Source organism: Porites lutea, chromosome 7 (genome assembly GCF_958299795.1).
Source record: "Porites lutea chromosome 7, jaPorLute2.1, whole genome shotgun sequence".
Lineage (NCBI taxonomy): Eukaryota > Metazoa > Cnidaria > Anthozoa > Scleractinia > Poritidae > Porites > Porites lutea.
The window spans coordinates 5542524-5555129 of NC_133207.1; the positions used below are offsets into that span (position 1 = coordinate 5542524).

The following is a 12606-nucleotide window of genomic DNA, read 5'->3' on the forward strand; positions in this document are numbered from 1 at the left end:
CCCCACCCCACCTCCATGTAAACAGGCCATTAGTAGTAAACGGAGTCATCGTACAAATGGACTATAAGCAATTGACGCCACTGCCAAATGACGATATTTTGCTCACCGTCGCCCAATAATCGCTGTTCTTTATTATTGTCAGCACTGTCCAGTGTTACGTGGGACAATTCACAGCGACTATTTTTAACGCATCACAGCTTTGCAACTTTTTTGTTTTTTGCGACATTGTTTCGAATTGTTACAACAATTGCCTTAAAAATCGTCGTTGCAATCGTTTCTTGCAATACAGTGTAAGCTCTCGTAAGCGGACACTTTCGGGACGCGGAAAAGGTGTTCGTACCTGGACCTGGCCGCTTGCGAGAATGTAAAAAAAATACAGGGTTTGTATAGGAGTTGAGAAAAACGGAGTTTTGTAAAGGTAGCCGTAAGTGGAGCTGTTTGCTTACCAGAGTTTCAGTTACGAGAGCTTCCACGGTATTACCTTTTTTATCTGCAGAATGCACCAACGGCAACATTAATGAACCATTTCCATCAAAATTTACTTTTACATCATCTAAATTTATGATCTCTGTTTCTTTTCCAAACAAATCCACACTACTGCTATATAATTTTAAATGCACTGAAAGAGCTTTCAACGAGGAAGTTAATGTAAGACCTTTTTTCTCAGTGATAAATAACAAGATCAATATTGTTTTTTTTCTCAAGAATAAAATATTTACCAAGACGAAACGGTGAAATTTGCAATTATATCGCCTGACTCCAAGGGGGAATGTGTTACCCACGTGACATTATATCACCTATTTCTAATTCTCAGGTTGTTACTCGCGTTACGGTGGGCATTTACAATTATATAACATGCACATCTTCATGGTCATATTTCTGATTTGACGGTGGCCTCTACGCACAATGGTATCATCTACTTTCAAGGTAAGTATTATCTTAAAACCGTTTATTTTTCGCAAAGTCAGAAAAGGCGGTGAAAGCGCTTTTCTTGTAGATTTGCAAAATTGTGAACATACAATGCAACTTGCAATCTCTCCAAATATAGGGATGCAAAGTCCATAAAATACACCTCCCTACAATACTCCCATTTTTTTAAAAAAGACGAAATTAGAAACCCGTACTTGATGGACAGGCTTTAAGTTGAAAGAAAAGACTTAGTAAGTCTTGAAGACTGGAAAACCCAGACTGGAGTTCTGATTGTCCATGTCGGAGAACGCATAAACCGGGAAAAGGAAACCACTCCCACCCGGCTTGTCTGCCTTCCCTGTTTAGTCTTGTATGTTTAGTTACCGGGGCTTGCATTGTCACCGGCAGGAAGCCATGAAACGTGAAAAGGTGCATGGTTGCTTTAACTCTCCAAAAACCTCCTTTCACTGCATAATGTAAATTTTAGCCTAGTGGAAGGGAATGAAGCAAAGTACAAGGCAAGCTTTTTCACGGGTATAAAAACGTCAACACCACGATTCAAATCAAATCGTTTTTGGAGTGTTGTCCAACCGGTTCCCAACGTTTCTGGGGTACAGTTCATTTCCATTTATCATTCCAAATACACAAGTTCTCGGAAACAAAAAAAAAAACGAAAACTTCTTGGCTTTTCCCGCTGTGCACTGGAAACTAAAACGCTGCAAAAGCAGTCCATAAAAACACGCAAAGATTCCCGTAGCTTAGGACTCATCTGGCAGCAAACAGACTCCTAAGGCCAAAGTGTCTTTTACAACAGTTCTTCAATAAATGCCAGACTGTTCCTCTCATGTTTGTTACCTATACAGGGATTTTGGTGATGGCGCTTTGAATAGCTTTAACTAGCGAGTCCACACAATCAGTGGGTGGCCTTGAGCCCCAAATTGATCCACTCTTTGGGGATTGTTTTTGGGAGCTACTCTGGACTTTCTCCCTTTTCCGAGCAGCAACGCTGTCATCATCCTTGCTAGGTCCTGGCACATCAGACGATGCGGATGCTCCTTTAGAACTTGTTTGTTCTTCGCCTTCTAACGTTCTCCTTCGCTTTTTCACCGGCTCGACCTCTCCACCTGTCTTCTTGTCCTCGGACTCTTCGTTTTTCTGCTGTTGCTCAGTCTCGCTCGCAGCGCGCGATGCCTTTGTATTTTCTTGTTTTTTGTTTTGATACCTGCGACAGACTGACAGAAGTGCATCAAGACTCGGCTGAAGTAGTGGGCTGATGTCGGACTTCTGCGGCGCCCGAACAGAGAACAGCAGAGACATTGCTCGGAGTTCCTGCGAAAGTTTATTGCTATTAGGAACGTTTCTATAGTAATACTGAAAAACACCTCCTGTTGTGTAATAGTACTGCCCATTAGGCTTTGTTTGAAAGAGCACGCTGAAGTATGAGAGACAGAGTGGCCGAGTGGTTAGATCGCTGGACTTGCAATTTGGAGGCACCGAGTTCAAGTCCCGCTCCAACCGCTAGCTGGGTTTGTTCATGGTAGTCCCGAGTTCAAATCCTCGGCCAGGTTTGCAATTAGCCAGCTGGTTTGCCTCCGGCCAGCTGGGATTCTTAACCCTATTAAGTTTTAGATTATTTGCTTCAGGCTATTGCTCGGCCCCACTAGCATTAGTGCTATAAATACTGCCGAGGGTAAATAACGGAATTATTATTACTATTATTATTATTACATTGAGTTTCAATCATAGACACAGCCATAAGAGCAATTTAAGTACTGAGTAAGGGATTAGTAGTGCACAGAAGTAGATGTACCAGCGCTCTAACCGACTGATCTACGAGGCAGGACAATAGCGCTATCCAGATTAAGAGGCCAGATTGAGAGCATTTAGGCACTGAAGTTTCAGGTTAAAACCAATCTATCCGAACAACTTACCGCAGTAAGTCTCTTGGCTATAACACACAGATCCGCGTCACTCGCCTTCTCCGCTGCAGGTCTGTCGGCAATTACTGTCGTTACAAGTGTCTTGACTAAGTTAGTCCACTGATTTACCAACACCTGCTTAGACACCTGTGAGGGAGGCAAAAGGAAGGAGAACAAAAGGTTTGAAAACTGCAACCTGAACTGACTACTCTTCAGTTAATAAACTTCCTCATGTTTGGGGACCCAAAATTATTATACTGAACAGCAACGAAACAATAACTTGGTGTGGCCCAAAAAGGGGCAGTGGGTGACAAAGTGCCCCACTGAAACTTAAAAGGTCAGCCCCATGTACTCCTGGATTTTTGTGAGCTAAAGAAAACCTACCACCAGGGTGGTACACCGACGGTATGGAGGAGGGAGTTGGGCCTCCTCCCAGGGCCGACTGTGACCGTTCCTGGGTAAATATACACAGACCGATATAGGGGAAGGAGTTGGTCCTCCCATCAGGGTCGGCTGTGACCAATCGTGGGCCTCCCTAGGGCCCCCACTAACCTATATGTACATCCCAGGAGTACAAAACGTCGAGTCTGTGGGGGCAAAAGTCTGAAAAGTGTGACGAGAGGAGCACTTCATCCCCATTCCCAATTTTTATTGAAAATACACTACTGTCTTCAGAGAAAAAGTGTAAGAAGTAACTAAACAGATGTCATATCATTGCCTCGAGTTGAAACGCGTAACTGAAAAGGACATCAAAGTGTTGAGGCAGAAATTGATTATGACTAAAGATAAGTTGCTTACAATAATACTGTCTTTAACTAATTAATAAGTTATATACATAAAATGATTACTACTTGACAACATGGCACTTAATTAAGGTTTCGCAAGCCCTATGTCCACTAAAATAAAATAAAATAAAGCGAAGGGTGGGATGGGAGGGAATTTGAAAAGAAAACTTGAAGACATTGTGCTTGGCCGTGAAGAAAAAACAGTGACGAAGCACATGGGAATGCAAGTTAATAGTGCCATGTGATTGGTCAAATAAACAATAAAGAGTTCGTAAAGGTTGCACGTGAAAATCACTGAACATAGGACAAACAAGTGTTGTTCATTAACTAAAATTTATTTTCGGTGATCAATAAATAAATTATCAATAAATCATGATAAACGAAAGCAGGTAACAGGGTGGAGCAACCTATTCCTGACACTAAAGTGAAAATTGATTATGCTTACCCTCGGAAAGAAACAGCAAAGGAAGGTGTAGATATCCCGCACATTCAGACTTTCCCGTTCATCTAGTAAGATCAGTTCTATGTACTGAATAGACAAGGGGACTCAATCGTACAACAGGAACACTGAACTATTTGTTTATCAGGTTATATTAACAAAGGCTCTGAGAGACTTAAAACGATTTTGGTGGAGAAGCAGGGAGCTTAGGCATCATTTACAATAGACTTTTCACAGAAATGTGTTTTCTCGTTTTGTATTTGATGAAAGCGAGTGTCGAAGCGCTTCGCGTGGACTGTCGCTCCCTTAGCAGTTTACGTTCAAGTATATGTAAACTTTGTGAAAAGTGTACAGTTTCACTAGCAAGTTCTCCTTGACAACCCTTCTTCAAAACTGGACGTCCTAATAATTGTCAAGCAAAACTCCAAGTCAACAGTTTGAGAAGTTGAGCAAAATCCCCTGCGTGACATAAATGTCGGCGCGGGCAAAATTTGTAAATTAACATGTGTATATAGAGCATTTTCCCGTGACCTCACGTCCGCCATATTGGTGTCCCAAAACAATGAAATGGCGGCCATGCTGGTGTCCAAAACCAATCCTATGGGAGTGGAACCTTTTTCTTGGCCAAGTGAGTGAAAACGTTCTATTGTAAAGGTAAAAACTGTTCGCTCATATGCTACATCAGGTTGCAAAAAGACTCGAGGCACTGGACCTTATCATAGGACGTCACGTGGTTGATGCCCCTCTCCCTCGTCGTCCAAATTATAGGTATTGCAATATCGAATTCAAAACTTGCAATGATAACTTTAAAGGAGAGAAGTGGGTTGGGGAACTCTCTTGAAAGATACAAATTGTTTCCGCTGAGGTTCACTGAAGCAAGAAAGGTGTTTTCCTGTAACGCAGCTGGTTCTAGCGAACTAAATTTGCAAAGGTCACTTCTCAAACGTCACTTCACGTACTGATCATTCGTTCATCTTACCTCTAAGAATTCCGGCTGCTGACACAGCTGCTTTATACAACTGCTGTATTTTGTATTCTGCAAAGAAAAAGGTGCTCCTGTAAGCACTGCACGGCTGTCATTAAGGGTCGGGGGCCGGGTATTTCCCGCGGCTTATATGACCATGACCTCCTGGCTACTTTCATTGGAAACAAAGGAGAAAAGAATCAAAAGTAAGCAGGGCTGTCATTCAAGGGCCGGGGTCCGGAGACGATGATTTCTCCCTGCTAATACGATCATGACCACGTGGCTACTTTCACAACGGAAACAATGGAAAATACAACTTAAAGTAAGCAGCAGGGCTGTCATATAAGGGCCGGAGTCCCGGGCCGATGATTTCTCCCTGCATATATGAGCAAAACCCCATGGTCACTTTCACAACGGAAACAATGGAAAATTGAACCAAAAGTTCATCCCAGTTTCTGACATTCCCGCCAACTAACGCCATTCCCGCCAAGTAACCATTCATTTAGAACAAAAAACACGACTTACTTCACCAGCCTTCTGGTACACTTCCATCCACAGCTTGCTAAAGTAAGTGAAGTGAAGCGAAATGGCTTCTACCGCTAGAAGGCAGCCTAAAACACGAACGCAATATAACATGTTTTAAAAAGAGGACTGAACTGAGATGGCTGGGACAGTTGCGCCCACAGTGAGACCCAAAACCTGGTGTGATAAAGAAGATATTATAACATCAGCTTATCACTAATGCGAATAGAAGAAATCCATGGGATAAAGGGTTATTCATCCTATGTAAAAGCTATCAACGAACAACTGTTAATAATAATTTTAGAGATCGAGAGAGATTTATCGGTTTCGGCGCAAAACTCCCTCCGAGACCTGCAAAATTTTTCAAATTTCGTCAGCGCCAGTTGGCTATGAAAAACTTGACGGGTGATTTAAGCTAAAGAGAAGCGGAGAAATATTTTGAAAGAATTACAATAAGATATGTATCTGCTTCTTGCCGGAAAAGCATGCGAGGATAAGTGTAAAACCTTTCTTCTGAAAATGAGTTTTACTTGCATGAGAACAAAGAATCTTTTTCATAAGAGCTCCGCACTTAGTATCAAGATTGGCGGAACTGGGAATTGGCCTAATTATTTACGGTGCTAACTACGGGCTATGGCATCAAGAGCCATAATCCCATCATGGCTCTCGATGGCATCTAGTAAGAAGAGCATAATAATTTACAGCACTTACTACAAGCTATAACATGATCGGGTACTTTATCCTGATTGAATCCAAACCGAAGAAGTTTATCCACAAACGAATGGTAAGGTTGAAAATATTCAGTGACAGCTGCGTCGTACGACTCCTCGACTCCCTGTAAACACAACATACCACCAATAAAAAAAAGGACTTTTCTCTCACTTTCAAGACGAGGTTAAGTGCAAAACCTTTCTCGTGAACATTAGTTTCATTTGCACGAGAACAAAAATCATGTTCATATCAACGGCGTCGCACTACTAGTTTGTAAGACACTTTTTGTAGCGGTGTCGAAGGAGTTTCGTCAACTGGTCCATGTAAAAGGTAGAAAAACCCCCGGAAGGGTCTATTATTGTGCGAGATTGAGGAAAGCATCTTGACTTGTCAGAGACGAAGGGATCAATTATCGCAGATCAACAGACAAGATATTTTGCTCCACCAATTTCAATAATTTATGACACTGATGACAAATAAATGATAATTACGTTAACCCCATTGGGCTTTTCAGGGGTATTGAAGCAAATGATTCAAATAGAAGATAGCAAGTTTATGAAACCCTACTGGTAGTATAGTAGGGGTTCCAGCGTGTTTGTTGGTGTTGCGGAAACCATTGTTAGTTCGCTCTTGTGATGTAGTCTGGGTATTGCTAAGTGTCTTTCCAATCTTTTGTATCACGTCACAGGTCATTGCACCCGTCCGAGGCACAAAGAAGCTGCCGCTTTGGGCCATGATTCTGGCTCCGACTCAGTCACTTACGATCTAGTGAAAACTAGGTTGTCGGAGTCGCAAGGAAAAGCGGAAGAACTAAGCCAATCAAGCGTAGAAATATCAACAACGTGATTGGTTTATCCTTCCGCGTCTGCCTCCGACTCGACAATCTGGTTTTCACCAGATCAAAAGGGACGGAGATATAAGGAAAGTCGGATGAAAACGGAAACGCTCTGATTCTTCCGATTCTGATTCCGTCGAGCTTGTTCGCCTCCGATTACGACTCCATCGGTAGTGAAAACCAGCCGTAACATTACACAAGCTCGAAGTAGCGGTTATCTATGGGACATAAAGCACGTCCTTCCCAAAAAAGAATGGAAAAAATCAAGACATCCAGAGCCTGCCTTCAGCAATTATAGAGAAATCAAAGTTGTCCCAATGCAATTTCATTGAACGCAAAACAAATAATATTTCAAGATCGTTACCTTTGGTGAATCGAGGAATGAAGGATGTAGGAACATGTTAAGTTCAGGTACAGCTGGCCGTGGGACGCTCTTACTGCTCACGATCACCTTAGTGTGTCGACGAGGAAAATATGGACCGAGAAGTCCTGAAATAATGTGGCAACATTTGATTAATGTACAGCCCTCGTGTGGCTTACTGCTGATCCCCGTTTTTGTTTTCTTAAAGGTTCTGACTAGCCTGTAAGCCAGATCTGTATTTGAAAATCGCTTTCGCGCCTTGCTCGCGCGTGACCTCGCGGTTGCTAGAGGAAAACTCCCGCGTAACCTACGACGCGTCACGATTTTCAAACACAGAGCTTACTCACAGGCTAGGGTTTTACCCACTTTTTGCCATTGGAACTCACGTTATCTCCACTATCAAATGCAGGAGCTTGGAAATTTTGCTTGATTGGTAATTCTTGGGGTTGAACGCGCAGTTAAGATATAAAGTGCGTGAGTAATAAAGTTTCTAACAACAGCGCAAAGGCTCGTAATCGGAACTCAACGTAAATCAACTCAGACGAAATAGACGTCTCCTTTTTGGAGTAACGACACCGACCTGGAGGAGACGTTTTGTTCCAGTGCTGATGGGAGCCATGGATGATGGGAATAATCGCTTCTGAGAAGTCGTTCGGGTACAGGATCAACATGGCGTTCAGCACCTCTGCCAAAGAAACAAAATCATTGCTTTCTTGTCAACACCATCGTGGGATAAAGACAAAATATTCCAGTTTTCATAACTGTGCACGCAATTAAGCGAGTTAATAAGATGCCAACGACACATTAGGTGCTCACCTAGGCAAGACTGTCTCACTTCCTTAGGGGTATAAGAGTTCAACAAAGAAAGGAGTTTTTGTGCCACATCCAATCTCTCGGTCCAGGTTGAAAGGCTATTGTGGACATCTGAAATACAACAAACAGACACAGATAAATCGTAAACAATAAAGAAATTGCACACTGAACGAAAATTAGAGTTTTCTAGCGCTAGCATTTAGCTTTGATAAGAGAACAGCATTTGCGTGCTCTCTTAGGACACTTTCCATTTGTCAGAACTAACCGGCCTGACCATTCCAGTCATAATGAGGATTTCACTTTAATAAAAACTATTCAGCCAGATCAGTCAAATGCTTTAAATAGCATGCACGAAGAAGCTGGTGTTTCAACAAAAACTCTTGGAAAAAAGCGCAGGCTAACCAGTCGGCGGTATTGGTGGAGTTAGAGACAGCTGTTGGGGAGAAGAGCGTAGCCTGTGTAGTTAGTAGAATAAGCGGGGGGAATGCTGTTGCTTTTTGGCGACGGAGAAGTTTGGTAAGAAAAAAAAGAATTGATAAAGGTGCACACGAGTCAAAGGCCCAAACGGCAGGATAGCATCCCGGTTTCCTTAGCATGAAACATGCCCAGGAGTATTGCTACTCCCCCCTTGGACGGGATGTTAGTCCATCGCTTCGCTGACTAGGCAGAGGGACATAATTTAAGAGTTTACCTTGTTTGAAAAAAAATAACAACAACAACAACAACAAACAAACAAACGAAAACGCACTTGCAGCTTGATAAACGCGGCATGTATGCTGTAAAGTAAACCATACATTATTTAACTATAGTACCTGGTCTGTTGCTATGCGGCCGGCAGCACACCAGCAAGTTATGTAATATCATAAGCACTTCTGTCAGGTCTCCCGTTACGTGACAGGCCGTGGCCTCGTGGTACATCATGTGAAGGGTGGTGAATGCCTGTTTGATAATAAACACTTAATGACTGGTCCCGAGGGAAACAGTCCCGCCTCGGGAAACAAAATTAACTGTTTCCCTCGGGACCAGTCAGTCAGTAATTTGTTATATAGCTGGAAATTCATTACACCTCCCTGTAACGGCGGTCGTCGGTGAACATTCTCGCATTCCTACATTTTCCTGGATTTCCTAGATTTTGTAATGTTGCCCGCTAAGAGATTTTTCATTGTTAGATGTCATGTGACCTCGAAGTAACCTATGACACCGCGCGCTGTTGGGAAAACAGTTTCCAGCTATATAACAGTACGGAATGATGTTACGCAACTAAGAAATACTCTTCCAATGTAAAGACATTCTGCGATCTAAAGATGGAAGAAGAATCTTAACTTCCACCTGACTTTGCCATGTACTAGTAAGTGCAAAAATACCGGTTAAATGTCTAACGACTGTCAAACTAATACAATAAACCTGTATATCTGCCTCTTGTATATCTGCCTCTGTATATCTTGCTTTTGCTAATTCATAAGTCTTGACATTGGGTTCACTAAACGTCTCATTTAAAGACTTGCTTGAACAAAGCTTTATCTAAATAACCGGCCCGGTATATTCTCCTTTCCAAGCAAATTTCGCCTTCCTGCATTAGTGACTATTCATAATTCGATTAAAAGAGCAGTTAACAAAATTGTCTGTTCACAGACCTTGTACCTTTCTCTTCACGGAGAGTCGAGCATTCGTAAAGAAATAAAAATCGAAGGGAATTTACTTGCCGCTAGAGTAATAAGTAGGGATGGGTACGGGAGACTTGCTTTTTTCTCGCGCTTCGCGTTCACGCACTTGCGCCGCGCGCTTTAAATTCCTCGGAGAAGGGGAAGAAAATCAGAAGAAAAGACTATCAACTGACTGGAGTTGAAGTGCAATTTAGTCTTACATCTGACAGTGTCAAAAGTCCCTGGTTGGCAACCACTGTTAATCTGTCCTCTTCGGTTTGAAGCAAGATTTTGTAGGCACTACGATGGAACCAAAAAAACAGTTACTAGCTGTACAATCACTCTGTTCATGCCGTTGCGCATATCCAGTGATCGAATTTCATCCCTGGTTTAAAATCTGTTCTCTTTTACGGTCAACTCGCTCTAAAACGGACACCTTTGGGATCGGCACTATGTTCCCGTCTTAGAGAGATGTCAGTCTAAAACAGAGTCAACAAAGAGCCTGTTCACATTGAAGAGGAAGGGTGAGGGGGGGGGGGGGGGAGCAGGTAGGTGGGGTAACCCGCCTGGGCATTCAATCTCTCATATGGTCACCCCACCTATCATGTGAACGTGATCAAATCAAAATGAGCGATTATATGGACAAGCCGGTTATCTAACCTACCTGGGGTCCAACACCTCCAAGTAAACAGGCCCTAAAAGGAGCAAGAAAGTCAGGAGCCAACTCTAAGTGTCCATTTTAGGGAGGTGTTCGTTACGAGAGAGTTGACTGAATCTCAACAGAGTCGATATATATAAGATAATGTATTTATACCTTATAAGCGTTGTCCACGATGCGCCAGGGTCCAGTACACTCTGATACAGTGCAATGGTGTCTTTTCTGAAGGCCGCCTCAAACGCTTCTTCTTCTTTAGTTTTCTCCCTCGACGGGTCACACGTCACACCAGCAAATAAACGCAGGAGAGCAAACAGCTCTTCCACTGCCTGTAAAGGAAAAAATATAAAACATTTAAAATTCCTTCCGAAGATTGAGTTGATCAAGTGTTTAAGAAAACAACAAAAGAACTTTGAATCATCTCCACACTTTCACATGGCAGTATTTAGTTAGTATGTAGTTCTAACTTATGAGGCTGCGGGAAGAAGTCCTATGTGCGACCATTCAAATGAAACCTCTTTATCAGTACTTTCACATATGGCGTTTTTTTACTATGTTGTAAAAAAAGAAAAAAATATGACTTATTACTTCTAATAACTTCTAACTTCTCACACTTAAAGCTAACTTCTCACATTTAACTCTGAGTTTGTGGATGAAATCCACGAGTGAGACCATCCGAACGAAACCTCTTTGGTAGTTTTGGCATTACTTTTGCATGGTTGTGTTTGTTTCTCGGCGTTTTACAAAATGAAATTCCACCCTTTAGGTCCTAAGAGTGATCAACATCAAATCATAGGGGTGGGGGGGGGGGGGGGGAGGGGAGGGAGACTCCGATATAAAAGGGGCAAGGATGCTCGTAGAAAAGTTTGAAGTAAAACCAGAAAGGAGGCCAATCTGGGCGTGGCCCTTTATGTCTAAATATAATGGCGTTTTGTCCAGTGCGCCCTACAGAACTGAGGAAGTGAGACCAAAATCCGAAATTTACTCCCCTAAGCGAGACGACGAGCATCCCCGCCCCTTTCATATGGGTGATATGGCTTCCCCATCCCCCCCCCTAACCCGGCATCAAATTTCTTCTAACGATATCAATACCTGTGGGTACTGGTTCATGCGAGTGGTGAGATTCTCAAAAGCCCACTTCATGTTGGAATGAGTGGAGAGCTGGCGTGTGAACGAAGGAGAGTGCTCACAGCACAACCGCAGTAGACCATAATAAGCAGGTAGAACATTCCTGTTAAACGTCAGTACTTCAGGTTCGTCACTAGAGCTAAAAAAATAAAACACAGTGAACAAAATAGTTAGAATGTAATGGTGGTGTTGAGATGAATGCAGATTCAGTTAAAGGGTTGCATGAGCGAAAACAAGGGTCAAATTAATGGAAAACGTATAACAACACAAATGCAACCAAAGTAAAAGTCCACAAATCGACTAGTTCATAAAACTTTACTAACGATAAACGCAAACCAATTGATCGCAAACATGAATTTTCCGTCTACACAGTAGGAGAGTACTATTTCGGTTGGACCAAACTGATCCAGTCGCAATACACAGGACCACACTTGTAACTCTTGGATATCTAAATTCAATTAATTTTTCCATGTTTCAAATGACCAGGTTAAAAAGTCGGTAACAGCTTAAAGAAAGAAAATTCCATCTACATTATAAAAAACCGTTGATCCACAAAGCACGGAAAAAAAACGAGATGAATAATGTTTTGTGCTGAAAGTTGTTTTAGACCTCTCAACGCCATCATTATGTGCCGGCAGGTTTTGCTAGACAAACTATCACGAGGGATTTTGAAGGACCCAACAAGAGTTACATAAACAAAGCACTTGAACAATGGATACACAGAATTAATTAAGAGGGCAACTCACAGAATGTAGTTGAGCGGAATGTTGGTGGCAACGTGGTTATTTTCCGTAATAAAGTCGATATTTTCCTCACAGCCAATGCAAGCGTGAAACCAAAAGATCAACAGGGCCTAAAGAAAAGAAAAAAAAAATAATGCCTCACAATTTAACCCACAACTTCAAATGGCTATTCGTGGGCA

The 12606-nt window shown here is 42.3% G+C and overlaps 1 protein-coding gene across 1 annotated transcript in view; it reads right to left on the reverse strand.

The window, feature by feature from the left end:
* Nucleotides 1–23: 23 nt before the first annotated feature.
* The window catches only part of LOC140944251 (ubiquitin carboxyl-terminal hydrolase 34-like), a gene marked incomplete at its 5' end in the record, with an annotated part of 58198 nt that continues 45615 nt past the window's right edge, over nucleotides 24–12606 (reverse strand). Inside the window, 14 exon segments of the mRNA XM_073393385.1 lie at nucleotides 24–2238; nucleotides 2841–2975; nucleotides 4059–4142; nucleotides 5032–5088; nucleotides 5542–5627; nucleotides 6250–6373; nucleotides 7449–7573; nucleotides 8026–8130; nucleotides 8262–8369; nucleotides 9071–9197; nucleotides 10123–10201; nucleotides 10716–10885; nucleotides 11649–11823; nucleotides 12431–12537. Of these exon segments, the coding sequence (XP_073249486.1) occupies nucleotides 1765–2238; nucleotides 2841–2975; nucleotides 4059–4142; nucleotides 5032–5088; nucleotides 5542–5627; nucleotides 6250–6373; nucleotides 7449–7573; nucleotides 8026–8130; nucleotides 8262–8369; nucleotides 9071–9197; nucleotides 10123–10201; nucleotides 10716–10885; nucleotides 11649–11823; nucleotides 12431–12537 (1956 nt within the window).